This window comes from Lineus longissimus, chromosome 13, assembly GCF_910592395.1.
Source record: "Lineus longissimus chromosome 13, tnLinLong1.2, whole genome shotgun sequence".
In the NCBI taxonomy this organism is placed as follows: domain Eukaryota; kingdom Metazoa; phylum Nemertea; class Pilidiophora; order Heteronemertea; family Lineidae; genus Lineus; species Lineus longissimus.
In genome coordinates, this window is record NC_088320.1 from 16,172,029 (window position 1) to 16,189,168 (window position 17,140).

General features: G+C 41.8%; 1 protein-coding gene across 1 annotated transcript in view; it reads left to right on the top strand.

Annotated features, from left to right (window-relative positions):
• The window catches only part of LOC135497820 (uncharacterized), a 36,165-nt gene extending 21,298 nt beyond the window's left edge, over nt 1–14,867 (top strand). The window contains exons 19-26 of the mRNA XM_064787760.1: nt 1,212–1,406; nt 7,134–7,337; nt 8,289–9,074; nt 10,939–11,160; nt 12,188–12,283; nt 12,637–12,974; nt 13,229–13,430; nt 13,756–14,867. Coding sequence (XP_064643830.1) covers nt 1,212–1,406; nt 7,134–7,337; nt 8,289–9,074; nt 10,939–11,160; nt 12,188–12,283; nt 12,637–12,974; nt 13,229–13,430; nt 13,756–14,066 — 2,354 coding nt within the window. The 3' untranslated portion in view covers nt 14,067–14,867. The remainder of the gene's footprint in view (nt 1–1,211; nt 1,407–7,133; nt 7,338–8,288; nt 9,075–10,938; nt 11,161–12,187; nt 12,284–12,636; nt 12,975–13,228; nt 13,431–13,755) is intronic.
• The last annotated feature ends 2,273 nt before the right edge of the window (nt 14,868–17,140 follow it).

The window sequence follows — 17,140 nt, forward strand, 5'->3', positions numbered from 1 at the left end:
TTGTGTATACGATTATAATGACATACTCGAGACTCACCGTTCTAAGACCGGTGTAAAAGTAAAAAGTGTCCCCCCTGGAAAAAGTGTCCGGCCCTATTGTATTCTGCAATATGGTTCTATAGAGACCCTGACAGTCAATAGCTCAGAGATTGAAGCGCATAATAGAATCCTTTGTTCCCGGACATTTTATCCTTGGACATTTTAAACTTCTACACCGGTTCATTACTTTGAGACATGGCCGCCACCAAAATGATATGCATTGGACACGTCACGGTCCCTTCTTACTGATTGGCTCACGCTTGTCGGTCTTCAGGTCGTGGTAAGTTGATGAAAAGTGCAGTTGGCTTTGGGAATGAACTGATCACTTGTGGCCTAGATACGGTAGTTATGGTGTGGTTTATCATTTTTCCCGTCTATTAGCCAAGGTCTATTGACAAAGAATACTCAATACAATAAATCGCATTGATAATACAATAAAATGTTTAAGTGCCTACCATCCTGAATGTTAACTATGACTCGAAATTGATGCAAAGGCAAAAGGCATAACCATTTAACAACGGGTGTCGCCTGCCCATTACTGTCCATCCTTTGAATGGCATTCGACAAAAATGCGCATAATATCTAAGGCCGAAGTTACATAGACCTCATTCGTTCATTTCCCAGGACTCATTTTCCCCTTTTGCTTTCGTTCCCCTGTAAAAGCACGGCCTTGTGGCGTGCATTCACCGAGGAATGAAAGAAAAACCCGGAAAGTGACTCGTGGTAAATGAACGAATGAGGTCTATGTAACTTCGGCCTAAGGGGGCTCGGCCTGCATATCCAGAAACAATGTTAGATCGGCGAGTCTAGAGAATTGACACTTTGACTCCTCTACAGTATGTCTTATACCATAACAATCCACAGCTGTGTTGTTCTTTGGAATAAAAGTACATGGAACCGATTCACTAAATCCGAACTTTCCAGGAAGTGTTAACTAAGTGTCAACTTGGTACTAGCTTAGTGTTAACTAAGAGTTGATCTGTAGCGGGGGTTAAGGGCAGGGTATCTTTACTTTCCAGGGTTACACTTGGGTAACCGTTGTGCCAGATTAACTCTGATATGACCTCGCGCAATGTCAGAAGTCTGAGAGCCGTTTCGACGGGCATTTTGGATGGGGTTTTCCGTGCGGGTCTCGAATATCGGCTATAAGATTTACTCTTTATCAATTCAAGGGGAAGACATAAAACCTCAACAGGAATCAACATCGTCATTTATGGAATTCCATAACTTGAGTCTTACTCCTGGTAGACAGTATTATAGCAACGTGAGGGCGTGTAATAAGGCCGGACTATGTAACGAGAGACATTCAGATGGCGTTATCATAGACCTCGAACCTCCACTGGCTGGGGTTGTTCTGGATGGACCAGGTAAGCTAATAGTTTATTTCAGTTAAATAAAATGTTCTGTACCACGTGTTTAGATGAAAATACAAGCAGAGAATGTAAGACGTATCTGATGTGTTCGAGCCTGATAATCTGTAATATTTGGTGATTGTGACGTCTCGTTGAAATACAACCTATCACGGAGCGGCCCGGTATAACGCCAACTCCATCCAACCCTTCCCGGGCCGCTACGTAGCGCCCCGGGACAATGCCATCTCCAAACAATCTGTCCCGGGTCGCTACGTAGCGCCCCGGGACAAAGCTATCTCCAAACAATCTGTCCCAGGGCGCTAAGTAGCGACCCGGGTCACTATCTAGGCCTATTTTACTGCTGGGGTAATTAGCGCTATCTATCAATATACATGTATATATACATACAGTGACTACTTAGTTAACTGGTGCTTGGTCTAAAATTTTCTAAGTCACTAATAGAGGCCCAGAATGGGATATTGTCGATTTACGACCATGTAGGGCCTATACTAATCACATTTCAATGAAGAAAATGACAGAGTTTTGATTACATGTTCATTTCTTGATCTGGTCTTCTGTGGCCAATTTTATCAATCAATGGTTGGTATGAAAGGCAATTGCAGTTGTGTAATTTCCTAGGCCCTTTACCCTAACAATCATATTGGTCATTCCTGTAGAAAGTTCAAATCATGAGGAACACAACGTTGTTGTTACTGCTGATGCTTTCGCTCTTTGTCATGTGTCAGTCAATGATGGATGCTGGCAATGATGACGATGATGATGATGATGATGCCGATCAGCAGAATGGTGCTGCAGCAGTTGGTCTCCCTCGACGATGTAACAGTTACACTGTTGAAGCCAGGCTGCGACATGCCTTGGATTGCCAAACAGCAATTGAACATGGCCGCATTCTAAATGTCAATGAGTATGCTAGGCGCTATCGACTATCCCCAACAACGCTCAGGAGATGGATACAGAACATCGATGAAATGACGGATCAAGTGGAGGAAAATGCAGAACGCCGGCGAGTCAGAACCGACCATGATGGTTGTTGGCCGGAAGTTGAGAATATCGTGCACCAGCATTTTCAAGAACGGAGGAATATTGCCCTGCCCGTTTCTCGGTCGGACATTGTTAATGATGCAACGATTGAATTTCAGAACTGGTGGGGCCAACTCCCACACAATGAACTTGAGGACATTGCAGCACGTCGCCCCGAAAGGTCCCAGTTTTCTGCATCAGTGGGTTGGGTTACAAATTTTATGAAACGGAAAAAGATTGTTTTCCGCCGTAAAACGAAAGATTCCACCACTGTACCGGCTGATGCACCACAGAGAGTGAGAGAATTTCAGACTGGCGTTAGGCAAACTGTAGCTGACAACCATGTCCACACGCTCTTGAACTTTAACGAAACGTTTGCTCAGTTGGACTTCCCTCCGATGTATACAGCTGAGACCAGAGGTACAGTAGATGTAAATGTGAAAACATCGCGAGGAAATGCCAAACTCGGGTGCACCGTTGGATTGACAGTTGGCTCCAACGGAGAAAAACCGCCTGCTCATGTTGTTTTCAGGCAGCCGGGCTTCGTGCGTCAGATTAGAGATTTGAACAACATTCCAGATAACGTACTGGTCACATCCTCGAGGTCTGGTTGGGAGAATGGAGAGACACTGCAACATTGGTTGGACAATGTTCTTTTCCCTTACATTGGCGATTTTGACTTTAATGACATCCTTCTGCTTTTGGACAGATTCCGACCGCATCAAGCAGAGGATTTCTGTTACCCAATGGTTGAAGCAGGCATACTGTTAGACAATATTCCTGCTAGGTGTACATCGCTGGCTCAGCCGTTAGATCTCACTATTATGAGGGGATTTAAAGCTATAATGCGAAAGTATTGGAAGTTATGGAAATGTGATGCAACTGAGGCTGACGGAAATTGCCGCAAAATTACATTACAGGATGTACTCGGCATTATAAGTAGAGCATGGAATGATGTAGCTCCTGAGTCTGCGGCTAAGTCATTTCAAGTGGCTGGCTTAACACCTCAACCAGATGGTCATTATCGTGATGATGTTGCAGATGATTTGTTGCTTGGTGAAAACGAATTGTCAGACTCCGATAATGATGATGATAACTTAAATTTTGACGACAACTTGGAATTGTAAAACAGTTGTAGTGCAAAGTAGTGAATAAGTAAATGTTGTTAATGGCATCGGTTATGTAAGTGTTAGTTACTTTACCCCCCAAGTTAAACTTTTGGGCAAAAATCTCACATCCCCTCCCTGATTCAAATGCCACTTTTTTTAGGGTTTACCCTGTAAAAAGTTTGTAACGACATTCATTTTCCATGAAAAGCACTGGCCAGTGATCGTAGTCTTGGATGGACTTTCTGCATGTCGGATTTCAAGCTATTAAAACTTTCTGAGTACTTGATGAAAGTGATCATAGTCAATAGGTATCAATGCCGACATGTGCAGTAGGCTCAAGTTGTCATTATTAGCCCATTTATGCTTCTCAAAAGGAATGTAGGCCCTGCACAACCCATCTGGGCCTAAAATGCATATTATAATGACCTATTATGGACTTAGAAAATTTTAGACCAGCACCAGTTAACTAAGTACTCACTGTATATAGTTTATTTATCGTACTCTTGTACATTTTACAGTATTGTGCATTGTGCGCTTACAAGAAAAGGTGCATTGAACAAGACAAGAACGTAAAAACAAAATACATGTATCAAAGTCTATTTATGAAAGAAAAAAATCTCATGGATCCTCTGCCGCGGGGGGGGGCAAAGGTCAACTTATCATTCGCATGCTAGATGCGTAATAGCATCTGACAGCTCATCTCTATCAAAGAGGTGATAGTCACCCCTGTCTCTCATCAGTATAAGATCCCTGATCACACTGCCTATGTCATTCGTTTCGATATCACCAACTTTGTTACCCCTTCTAATAAGGTTGTCCCTATCGGTCCCTATCTTCTCACATAGTACATTGATGTTTCCCCCGACGGAGGAACTACTTCCGTAAATGACTAATTTCGCAGACAGTTCAACCAGTTCATTATAACTTCTCAGAGCAGTCTTAAAAAATTTTAAAAACCTGCTGTGCATCTGAAATTCCGGATTGATATCCCGGCATATAGTAGGCAACAAATTTGAGTGTGTCCGATACGGTAATTTGAATAGTTTCCTTATACATTTCCTCCAGGTCGTAAGCAGTCTATCCATGTGCCTAGAAGAAAAATCCCACAGTACGCTGCCGTATAAACACATGACATATGTTTTGAACAGGCGATATTTTACATCAATGTCGCAATGACCAAATGCAGAGACAAGTGCATTAGTTCGGGCAATCATGTTTCCAATAGCTTGATCAATAAGTGTCTGCTCGGCGTGGGGGCCTATGATATGGCCCAGGTGATTTGCTATATCTTCTACCTCAAGTCTGTTGTTTTGCCACCTTAAAAAAGTATCGGCTGCTTCTTTTCCAAACAATAGGAAGTGTGTTTTAATGACATTGAACAATAATCTATACTCCTCTGAATATCTATCACAAATCTTAAGCATTTCCTGCATGCCATGTCTAGTGGGGCACAATAGAACTACATCATCGGCGTACGCCAATGCCCCTACAAATTGTTGGCCAATATAACATCCGTAACTCGACTGTTTCAAGTCCAGTAGCATTTCATCCGAGTAAATGCAGAATAAAATAGGGGACATTACTCCACCCTGCTTTATACCATTTTTTACATTAATTACCCTACTTAGAGTGTCCTTCCATTTTACTTGGACATATTGACACGTGTACAGCGTTGCCAGAAATTTCACAATCAGTGGACAACATTTCTTTTTTACTAACAAGTTGAACAGCCTGGTGTATTCAATCCTGTCGAATGCACGACTGGCATCTAATAACGTCACGTAAACATTACTTCCATGCGAGAGATAATAATCAATAACTTCTTTGAGCACAAATGTACACTGGGTGGTAGAACTCTTTTTCTTAAACCCAAATTGCAGATCAGATGTGCAAAAAACCTGAGGGCATTTTTCCATAATGATGTGGTCTAACACCTTACATAAGACACTACTTAATGCGATTCCTCTATAGTTATCAGAATCGTTTATAGACTTTCTCTTGTTCTTGGGGATAGGAATTATAATCGACCTTTTGAACGCCTCTAGTATGTAAGAATGGGACAACATGAGCGTGAAAAGCTCCGCTAGCTTCTTGTCGAGTACCTCTGTACCATGTATCAAATGGTCACTAAATAGAGTCTTCCCACCATCATGTTTTCCTTTGTTCAGTTTGAAAATTGCAGATCGAACTTCAACTGCTGAGATAGTGTGGCTAATGCACCCACATCTGTTAGTTTTACATCTAGAGTCTATGTCGTTGTCCAAGTCTTTAATTATATCACTCATCTGATCCTCGTCGTAACCAACCGATGAATATAAAGCCTCATATTTAACAGCAAACCTATCCGCGATGGATCTGTCATCCATAGCATCATCAATTCTCACTGCGTAGGTCTGTTTCTTCTTTTTTCCCCTATTGATCAACTTCCAGAAGTCGCTGTCATTCTTTTCCAGGTATGCCATTGCTATTCTATTACTCTCAGCTACCTTATTCTCCTTTTTGGAGAGTTTGACGGCATGGTGGTATCTCGCCCTAGTCGTTTTACGGATCTCGAATACGACCCCTTGCCTTTGCGACCCCCCGGCCTTCCAGATGTTGTGCCAAAGCAGCGCCCTTTCTCTAAGCTCTCTAATGTTTTCGTTCCACCCTGGAAAAGGTTTCCGACCTTTTGCCTGAGCATTGACCTGACTAGGAAAACATTCTTCCCCTGCAGTTAAACATGCACTAATGATATCATTGTGTAAAGCCTCGATCCCTTCCTTGTGGTCATTACATTTGAATATATTACAATAGTCGCGTGCCGTTCTTTCAATGGCGTTCACCTCCCTGTCTAGATTAAACTTATATTGCACCGGGCCTAGAAATTCTTTGTGATTACGACCATTGTCATGGAGTTTTATCTTATTTTGTACCGGGAGTCGACCTCATGGACTGTAAGAGCCGTGGTGACGGACTTTTGTTCCACTTTGACCGTGGGTCGCAGATCATTTGATAGGGGCAGTACCGGTATTGATGTTGGTAGACATATGCCGAATCCCAGAAATAATAAATCCCAATCCATTTAATAGACTGTTCCGATTGCAATACAACCAAATGTTTTACAGGAAATGTTGTATTTGCCTGTTTGATAACGCAGTCATCCAGTCAGAGGGTAAAGGGGCTGAGTGCTGCAGGATCCATCCATTGGATTGCGATTCTAGCGAAAACTACCCGGGCGGTTTTTCGGAAATAATTTGTTCACTATGTTGAGGAGTTTGTCATGGCGATTCGTGTGCAATGTCTAAAAATGCAAAGCTTCTACTATTTTACCTTTCGTTTTTTGGGTTTGAAGCAAGACAAAACATATCAATTAGGTCAATTTCAGTTCTTTACTTTACCATAATTAATGTTTTGGGCCATGGTGTCATCCATTCATTTTCTTCATAACAAATCGCCTTGGTAGTTTTTGCTAGAATCACAATCCAATGGATGCATCCTTAAGCACTCAGCCCCTTTAATTCGTCCCTGTTAGCTGGGAGCGGGCTCATTGTGTTTTTTCCTCCCTACTTCAATATTGAGCACCGCGTCCTTTCCTTCGCTTTCTCTTTGTCAGGTTTGCACGACGAGCAGTACCAGAACAGAACACACCTCGTGGCGGCACACTGGAACGGTTTTGTAGACCTCGGCTCCGCTATCCATTATTACATGTGGTGTGTAGGCACTAACCAAGAGACTGATGAGTGTGATGTGTGGCCTTGGACAAATGTTGGATTACACACAAGAATAAGGAAAACGGCAACATCTCATTTACCAGCTGGTAAGTACTAAAACAGAAATCTCCAGTCTTGTTTCGGCTCACAAAGCCAAATGTGGTTTTCATGCAATTGCGACCAGTCCCGACCTTTTGTTGAAATTCATGATCAATACTCAACCATTATTTTATGCGTCACCTCGGTCAATGCCAGTAATTGTTGTCAGGTATGTTTCCAATCACGCATTGTACGTTAATAGCACTTGATCCATTCGTAAATACGATAGGACATGTAGCATTACTATTACAAGCAATTGCAACCTGTCTTAATAATCAGTGCTAATTCCCATTCGACTCCATGCTTCTTCCAATACAACTGATAATAAGCATAACGCTAAAAGGGTAAATTTCGTCCTGGGTGACCCTACATTAAGTGCACCCAGGACCAACCTGGGTGTGCTTTGACAGCACCCAGGATGATCCTTGGTGCACTTAAATATCCTCATGTGCACCCAGCTGGAAATTCGCGGCGATTAAAAACCTGTGTCCGAGGTTTGGTATATGTGCGTTTAGCTGAACACGAATTGTAAACGAGGCATCAAAATGTCAGTCCGGGTTCCGCCAACATAGCAGAATAACATCAGCGGGTCATCATCATCATCATCACCATCACTTTAGTGATAATTCTGCCGTATTAAATCCATATTTGTAAACTTTTCAAGGGAATAAATGAGAAAGATATTCGGCACGAGATTTCGTGATTTGCAACAACACAAACATACCATTTTCAACCTTGGAAACAGGTTTTTAATTGGCGTGAATTTCATGCTGGGTGCAGATAAGCATACTTAAATGCACGTCCACATGGTGGTCCTGGGACCAATGACGGTGCACCCAGGGCGACATTTACCCTTTTATCGATAATAAATACACCTGCAACAAAAATTCCAAATTAGTCAACATTTAGTATGTCCTATTTTATAATTCATCATTGACGTATTCTCTGTCGATTTTCAGGACGTAAGATCTTCAACAAAGTTTACGCAGTAGATTCCGCCGGATACCACTCACGTGTTGCAGTCTCCAATGGCGTAACTGTTGACATCACACCGCCTGCCATTCTAACCAAACTTAAGTTTGGAGACAACATAGTAAACAACCCATCATTTGAAGAAGATCAGGGAATCAGTATGGCAGCTATAGCCAACGTCACTGCGAGTAGCTCACCACAGCAGATCCAGGGTTGGCAGGCCAATAAAACGGCCACTGCCTTCTCAGTGAATGAGGCGGCATTAGCCAGGGAAGGTCGACAATTCCTATTCCTCATTGGTTCGCTCTACCAGAAGTTGTCTGGCCTCGTGGTCGGTGAAAGATATATCATGGAGTTATATGTCAGCAAGATCCTGCTACTCAAGTCTCGAAATCCGTCTCAAGGCGGTAGAGAAGGTACAATTCGACTTCCAGATGGCGAGGAGTATGTATTCAAGGTGAGAAGCAGGACAGGCCACCACGACACCTCCAGCGGAGCAGCCACCTATTGGATCAAGCATATATATTACTTTAAAGCTGAGTCAGCTACTGGGAACGTCATTATTTCGACTGCTGGGCAAGGAAATGCTATTGCAATAGATGACGTTTGCATTAAACAAGTCCAAGATGGCCAGGAATCGGAGGCAAGCAGTGAAATGATGGAGTCGTCAATGCATGTGCAGTATGTGTTCACAGCTGACTGGATGTCTCTTCATGTTGCCTGGGAATTCGAAGATAATGAAAGTCCAATTGTAGAGTATAAAGTAGCAGTTGGTAAGTTCTAACCCATTTTTGTTCATAGTTATTATAGACCCCACATACAACAAATGTGGGGTCTATATTGAGATTACTAGGAGAAGGTACTAGGCTTCTGCATTCTTCCCAGGTTATATTATGGAGGTAGTCCAGCAAAACTGCTATTTCAACGGAAAAACTGTCAACCCTGTCCAATCAAACTAAACTCGATCTAGTGCACCTGGCAAAGATTTTTTCGAAATTCGGATAATTTTGATGACTTTGAAGCGTTTTTATGCGCCGATTTTCTTCTGATTTGCTTTCAAATCTCCGACGCGATTCTGTCAATCACACGTACATTAGCATAAGCTCCGCCCCGTAACGGTGACGTCATATCCTCATGTATCATGGCGGCGGTATCTCTTGTCGAAGTGGCGAGCTGTCGAGTATTTTGAGCAAAGAACGACGGTTGAATGTAGGAATAACATAAAGGAATAGCCTTAAATGCTTATCGATGATCCATCCTGCCCATCTGAAAAGGTTAGGGTGCTGTTTAAATGTTATTGAGCGTGTGATTTTGAGAAAGCGCGAGCGTGTTTGTCCGGAAATAGATCATCCGCGAAACGGAATAGACTTCACCCCTCCATACGTGTACTGTGTGGGCCCGTGGGGGCTATCAAATTTGCTGACAAGCAAATTTCAAATTTCTAGCTTCAAAAAGGTATTTGCCAGGATCAAATAAATGTTATAAAAGGACTATTTTGTTGACTTCGCTTGTATAATTAAATGGTCTCGACCGAGGAACCCAAACCACAATAACATAGCCACCCACTCAACGTTGTTGAAATAAAACAAACTTTAAAAATATGACATTCATGTCAGCATCTCGTCTTCTTCACATGTAGTACTACTAACCGGAAACGCCAGGCAACAATAACGAAGTCAGTCACCCACTTTGAATGGATGTTTTTTGAATAACACAAACTTTAAAATGTATAAACATTAATGTCAACATCTTCACAGGAAGTACTACTCCACCGGAAATATCTCATCAGCGCCACACACACCGACCATGCAGACTAATCAAACCACACCACGCATTTCAACTTCATCGTTCACAATCACACTTATCTATTCACCCAAACATACTCTCAACTCGGCTGTATAAGACCAGATCATGTATTTCTTGCCCGCCCATTACATGTTAATCATACATGTAGGATTACCCAAAATCACGATTCCAACCAATGAAGTCTGACGATAATTTGTATAGGCCTACCACCCCTAACCTGGATGAATATCCTTGTAAATAAACACCATAAATGTGGTATTGGGTGGTGTTATCAACCTGGTCTTATAGAGCCGAGTTGAGAGTATTCACACACACATGCTAATCATTGTCACTTTGTGACAGTAGCTCGGTTAATTTTTGACGGGGGAGGTGTATAAGGAACAAAATAATCCATAATATCCCAGATTGTATTCAGTTTTGTGCTTGTGCATTAACATTCTTCTCAAGATTCTTGTACGAGTCTCAGTTAAACTATAAATTGTAATCGTATGAATTCTGGTTAAAGGGAACCTGTAGCGCTTATAAAAATGCGGAGTTTTGAACGGCCCGGTTAAACCTAAGGTGGGGATAAATGTTAGCAGTTTCTAGTTTCCCTCAGTTAGTTGATTATGTAGCCAATAAGCTGCATGAGAAGTAATCACCATTCAGTTACTTTTACCACGTTTAGACTAGCGCCACGACTTGATCTATTTAAGATATCAACTACTAACGGATTAACAAGAATCCTGTAACGATTGTGCGTTTACAATCTGATCTGGCCTGAGTTTTCAGCCTGTGCCTGACTTTCCTAATAGTTCAGCAACTGCAGCATTTTTCCCTTACCAACTTCAGGGAGACGGATTGGTGGCTCACGACTGACGTACGGGTACAGGTCTGTAGCACTGAACACGTTTGCTCAACTTACAAACCTCAGTTTGACACATGACTCGACTGTATTCGTTACCGTCATAGCCAGGAATGCGGCCGGACTCAGCACCTATCTAGCCTCGGGAGGAATCAAGGTAGACATGACTCCACCTATCATACATTACGTTTGGGACGGAGATAAAGAAGGTACAGAATGTGCACTTTGTAACATTGATCTTTTTTGCTATGTAAGAATTGATATTCAAAACATGTTTATATTTGACATGCATATTAAGTCTTATTGATCGTGTTAATGATGCAATACGCCCGTTTGTCAAGTGTATGCAACCATTCGGATTTTTATTTTTGGAAGAGGATATGTACACAGCATGCTGTGTATGCAACAGACAGTCGTTTTATGTTCACAGCGTTTTATATTTATATTTATTAGGCTCATTATAAAGCCCCGCCTCCGATTTTATGCTACCTGCTGTGCATCCTAGCAACATTTTCTCTTGAATACACAACATGCCGTGTATACAATGTACAGGTACGCGCATTGTCTAGAGTACACAGCAGACTTCACTGGAGAAAGTTGTTTTGGCACACGTGCCATCCAAAAACGGGGGCTCTATATACGCCTTAGATATACTTGGGGGTCAAAGCCAAATGTAGAATGGGGTCAAAAAAGCACAACGGGACCATTGTCACCAGCGGTTTCAAGAATCAATGAGATAGATTCAGTAAAAAACAATTTGGCAGGTTTTTAAGCTCCAAATGTTGAATAGAACAATATCCCTTTTACAACATGATTTTGACTTCCTGACTAGTCTGAGAATTACACAAAGTCAAGACAAGAACAACAAAGTTTCAAAAAGAAATGTTCAAAATTCTCTCCAGCTCACGTCATTGATGACCCGGTGTGACAGCGGATATAGTCCCCCTGGAGTCATAGCCCAGTAGCATTGTATTTGACCAATTAAGCAGCATGATCTATTGTACCGCTAACCCTAACCAAAACATTTAGCAATGCGGGCTATTGTTACACGGACTATCAGCCCTAGGACTACTATCCCCGCCACACCGGTTATGTTAATTCGCCTCTGCTGTGCATGCAACCAACTTGTTCCTGCGTACAAATCAGTCTACTGTGTACCTAGCCACTTCGTTTAGTTTACAAACCACTGACATTCGAGGTAAAACGGCAACAGTTCTATCCGTGTACTATTTTCAGGTCAAGACATTTCTTATCAGGGCAACCCGACAGTCAAAGCGCAATGGAAGGCCACTGATCCAGAATCGGGAATACAGTTTTGTGAATATGGAATTGGTAGGTTAAGTCTTTAAAATCAATAAGAAAATCGCCTATATAGTGATTTATGCCAAATAGGAACGCGAGTATTCTTTAATCACATAGGTACACCGCCGTACCGGAGTCGCGCTCAGACTCTCATTACATTGTGGTTTAAGTTCAGTTTTCTACCATGTCGAAACACGGTAAGTTCCTTAAACTAATGATCTGATCCAGTCATGCCTACAGACAGTGATGTGCATTGAACATATTTCATGAGATCCTTGTAGGGTTATTTGCAAGAACTTGTTGCTTCCCGGTAGATCCTAACAAAAAAAGTTGATTCTGAGTCACCACTCCTGTAAACAAAATATTATTTCATCTAATCACAGGTGCTACCCCTGGATCCGTAGCTACACAGCCATTCACTAAAGTCCAGCTAGGAGCTACGCATATTTCACATACCCTAAGTGAACATTTCCCTCCGGTAATCTACACATCTGTCCGCTGTTACAACTTTGCGGGTAGCTCAACGACCGTGACATCAAATGGTGTTGGAATCACTCTATCGAAGCCGAGCATTAAGAATGCAGTGGTTAGGATCCTGACAAGATCAGAAACAGTCTACTCAAACCAGGAGTACGCGGGGAGTTCGTTTCAAAGCCAGGCAGATGAGTTGTTCTTTCAGTGGTTTGGCTTTGATGACCCTAGTGGAATAGACGGGTATGAGGTACGGCAATTTTCATTTCATGTTTAATGACGATTATAATATCTTAGTTGTGCCGATGAGAAGTGCATCGTAATTGTAGTCTTTTTTTGACTACATGCATAACCTGACAGCCTTAGCCTTTTTCCCATGTCGTGCATCACCAACCACAAATTATAACGACGAGGTACCCAGCGCTATGCATACTAATTGATGACAAAAAGAGCCGAGCCATCATTTTATTTGAATGTGGTACTCGACACAATCCTTTTTTTCAGATAAAGGTTATCGGAAAGGGTGTGTGGGACCAAACGATACAGGTTTCAGACGGAGGCATTACCGACATGAGGGTTACTGATCTCGGTATGACAGATGGCAGCACATATTCGGTCGAGGTTCGCGCAGTAAGTGGTGTTGGCAGGAAAAGCGACACGGCCAGCTCTAAAGTTACTATCATGAGGCAACATCCCACGCTGATAGGTGAGTTCTTGTTGGAATGAGTATGTTCTGACGTGAAATATCGAATTCGAATTAACGATGATATGAACACGGTAGCATCTACCCTGATCAGGTTCCAAGAACTCTGCAACCGCTTCCACTAGCCGTAGCTCACCAAAGCTTCGTGTTTTATTACCAATAAAAATGTATTTTCGAATATGCATGTGCCTGTCATTACATGAAATCGACCAGAGAGGATTAAATGCATCTAGTGCGACACCGACAAATCCACTCGGATTCGTTATGACACTAACCTCACACGTCTTAATTCTTCACCACTGATCATCTGCGAGCGTTATTTTTTTAGGGTCAGCTCCGAACCTCTACTGGACCGTCCTCAACAAGACTTTTATCATGGACTGGTCGACACTCTTCGAACAGAAGTCCGTCTTTAGTTATGAAGTTAGTTTGGGGACTCTCCTAGGTGGCGCTGATATTAAGCAATGGCTGGAGACAAAGTCATCCAATATGACATTTGAACTTGAGTCTCACTGGCAAAGAAGGACCACATTTCATGCTACTATTACGGCCATAAACTCAGCCGGATTGTATACGACCACAGTTTATCCAATTGTTAGGAATTCAATTAAACCGGTTGTAACTGCTAAAATTGGTTAACCAGTAGTAAATATGAAGTTATGCTGAGAATGCTCAGTCACCCCTTCTAATAGGTAAGGCATCTTCAAACAAATATCCAAGTAAATTGGGAGGGAGTATGTTGAAGGTTCAATTCGTATTTTTTTCTACTTCTCGCATTATGTATTTTTACATCTTTTAAACGTTGTTACCCCAACGCGCCAAGGCAGGAATTAGAGATACGTCAGGCTATTGCTTTATGCTTTCGCCAAATTACTCTAGAATCCCGCGGGAGGGAACAGAGCTTCTGCACCAGCGACATGACCGGCGACTGACCAATTTGCAGTATTTGACCAATCAGGATCGCCGATCATTATTTTGGCCCCTGTCGTAATGTTGGCTTATCATAACATCATGTAACATACACCACAACCAAGTTGAATTGTTGAAGTTCATGGCTATGAACGATCAGATTCTTTTAAATCGTACCACGCCTATAGGCGATCAAGCGTGTGATTCACTCACTATACATTAATGATAGGTCTTTAGAAACAGATACAGTGTAAAATAAATGCAAGTCCCCCCGGAATCTAAGTCTGCTCCTTTTGTTAAAGTGAATAGAGTCGCCGAGTTCCTTTGTTGAAGATTATCTAGCTAACCCTAACCAAACCATTAACCACATTCTTTGACACAGCTATTGCATGGGGTCCTTATTCCTAGGACGTCCATTCCTTTTACAGCTGCGGAAAGATGGTCGGGGCAGAAGTTAAAGCTGAACTGCATGCACAAAACCGGAGCACCCCATGCGGCAATAGTAAGAAATTCAAACGACCGAAAGACCCTTCTGAATACGGCCTGAAACATGATAGACCTCCAATGCTTCGATGCGCTTGATTTCACAAACCAGCAAGTCCTGGGACGGTGCGGACCTTCGCAGAGAATTCTGAAGGCAAAAGTAAAAAGGTCCTCTCATCGGGACTCGAACTCGAGACCTCTGGTTTTATTTGCCAACACTCTTATCCTCAAGGCCACTGGGCTGCTTGAAATGCCTGTCGTTTTGTACGCCTTTATAGAATGTGCAAACATTTGTGTGTAATCTTTGTTCAACATCTTTGAGCGGCTTCCAGTGGGCAACGACAGGAAGAAAGTAATTTTTTCTTTGGTGTGCGTGATTATGTATGCGGAGTCTACGTTTTCTCTTAGCAATGTTCACCTTTGTCCTGGTATCTTCTTCTATTACATGTACTTGAGAATATTTCTGGTTCATCTTTAAAAAATAAAGCATAATCGCCATTCATATAAGATATATTTGCTGGCGGCAGTTCACAAGAAAGCCCCCCCCCCCCTAGCTCAGACGGTTAAAGCGTTCTTATTCTGAGCCCGAGTTCCTGGTTTCGAATCCCTGGACTGTCCGCATCGTCCTGTGGCTTGCTGGTTTGTGAAATCAAGCGCATCGAAGCATTGGAGGTCTATCATGTTTCAGGCCGTATTCAGAAGGGTCTTTCGGTCGTTTGAATTTCTTACTATTGCCGCATGGGGTGCTCCGGTTTTGTGCATGCAGTTCAGCTTTAAACACTGAATCAATCGTACAGTCCTACCAGAAAGTATAAATGTCCGCAGTTTTTTTTAATATCACAGAGATAAAATAAGATATTTGAATGCGGTTTTCAGCAGAGTTTGGTATATCTAGTTGGTCATATACATGTTGTATTTGGATGCACATAATTCTATCCCTTCATTAGGTAACAAACATTTAAAAAAGGTCCACAATTCACTTTTTTATTTCATGTGCCTTTTCAAAAATTCAAATGAGCCCATGAACTGTGCTTTATGACCATCATTTTCTGGCATTCGTAATTCCAGAGTGTGTTCGATATTTATGCCAAATGCACAATTTTGCTATATGTCCAAGAAATGAACAAATTAATCTCGGTTTTCCTATTTTTGAAACACCCTGTACTATTAGTACACGTGATCAAATTTAATTGATCCATTTTAAAATCACTTTGTGAACTTATGGTCACAGCACCGTGACTGTCGGAATATTTCTCCATACTGAGGTTGGTCATTGGCGAGTTGGCGGAGCATACCACACATCGTTCGCATGTTAATCTGTCAGTGGCGCTGGTCATCGTTGGTGTGCCTATCTTCTCTCCCGCGAGATTCTAGAGTAAAAGTATTATGACATCAACTGTTTGCTTCCCACCCAAGCGTTATTGTAAAGATATATCGTTTAAAATATACTCTTCACCAATATGCTATCAAGAATTAGCCGAGTTTCATATGTGATGCTGACTTTGCTTTCCTGTTTTGGTAATGAAGGCAGATACACTCGCTCCCAAAGGTTCTATACGCTTCACATTTGTGAATAGATTCTGCAATCCTCACAAAAACTACTTCATTTAATAAACTGCATGTCATACCTATTCTTTTTTTTCATTACATGCAGAAATATGCAATATGTGCAAAATATTAGAAAAAAATTACTATTTCAAATCCTGCAGTTGTATATTCAGATAAAACAGAATCATACTCCGGTCCGTTCAATGACTTTCTGAAGAAAAAGTTTTGGATCTGTGTACAAACTACTTAACTTTTTGTAATCTTACATGTAATAACTTTATCAATTATCGTATGGAGAAAACATTTTCAGATATAGAAAGTAGATGATATGAGAATTTTTGGGGGTTATAATGTGTATAGACGAATTCGAAGAACGCCAAAACGAATCAAATATGCATACTCAGAACACGTCTGAAGGCCTAAGCCAAGTTCAGACATTGCCTGGAGACACGGCGAATCTTTGTTTAAAGTGAAACGCATGACTGGTCAGCGCCAAAACAAACTTATTTGAATTCGTCTATTGTTTCGTGTATTGCAATCACTACCAAGCAGTGAAAGTCAGCCACTTTCCCTGGTATGGGCCTTCTCAATCTGGTGGCATCAGTTCATGTCATTCTCGTTCTTATATTGAAATCCTTTTCTTTCTTATCGCTCACCGCACGCAAAGGCAACTAGCTTGGAACGTCACGGTCTTCGACAGGCATTCTGGAAGAAAACAGACGCATTTATTCATATCAGCCACAAAGTAAATAAGATTAGAACAGGGTAATACA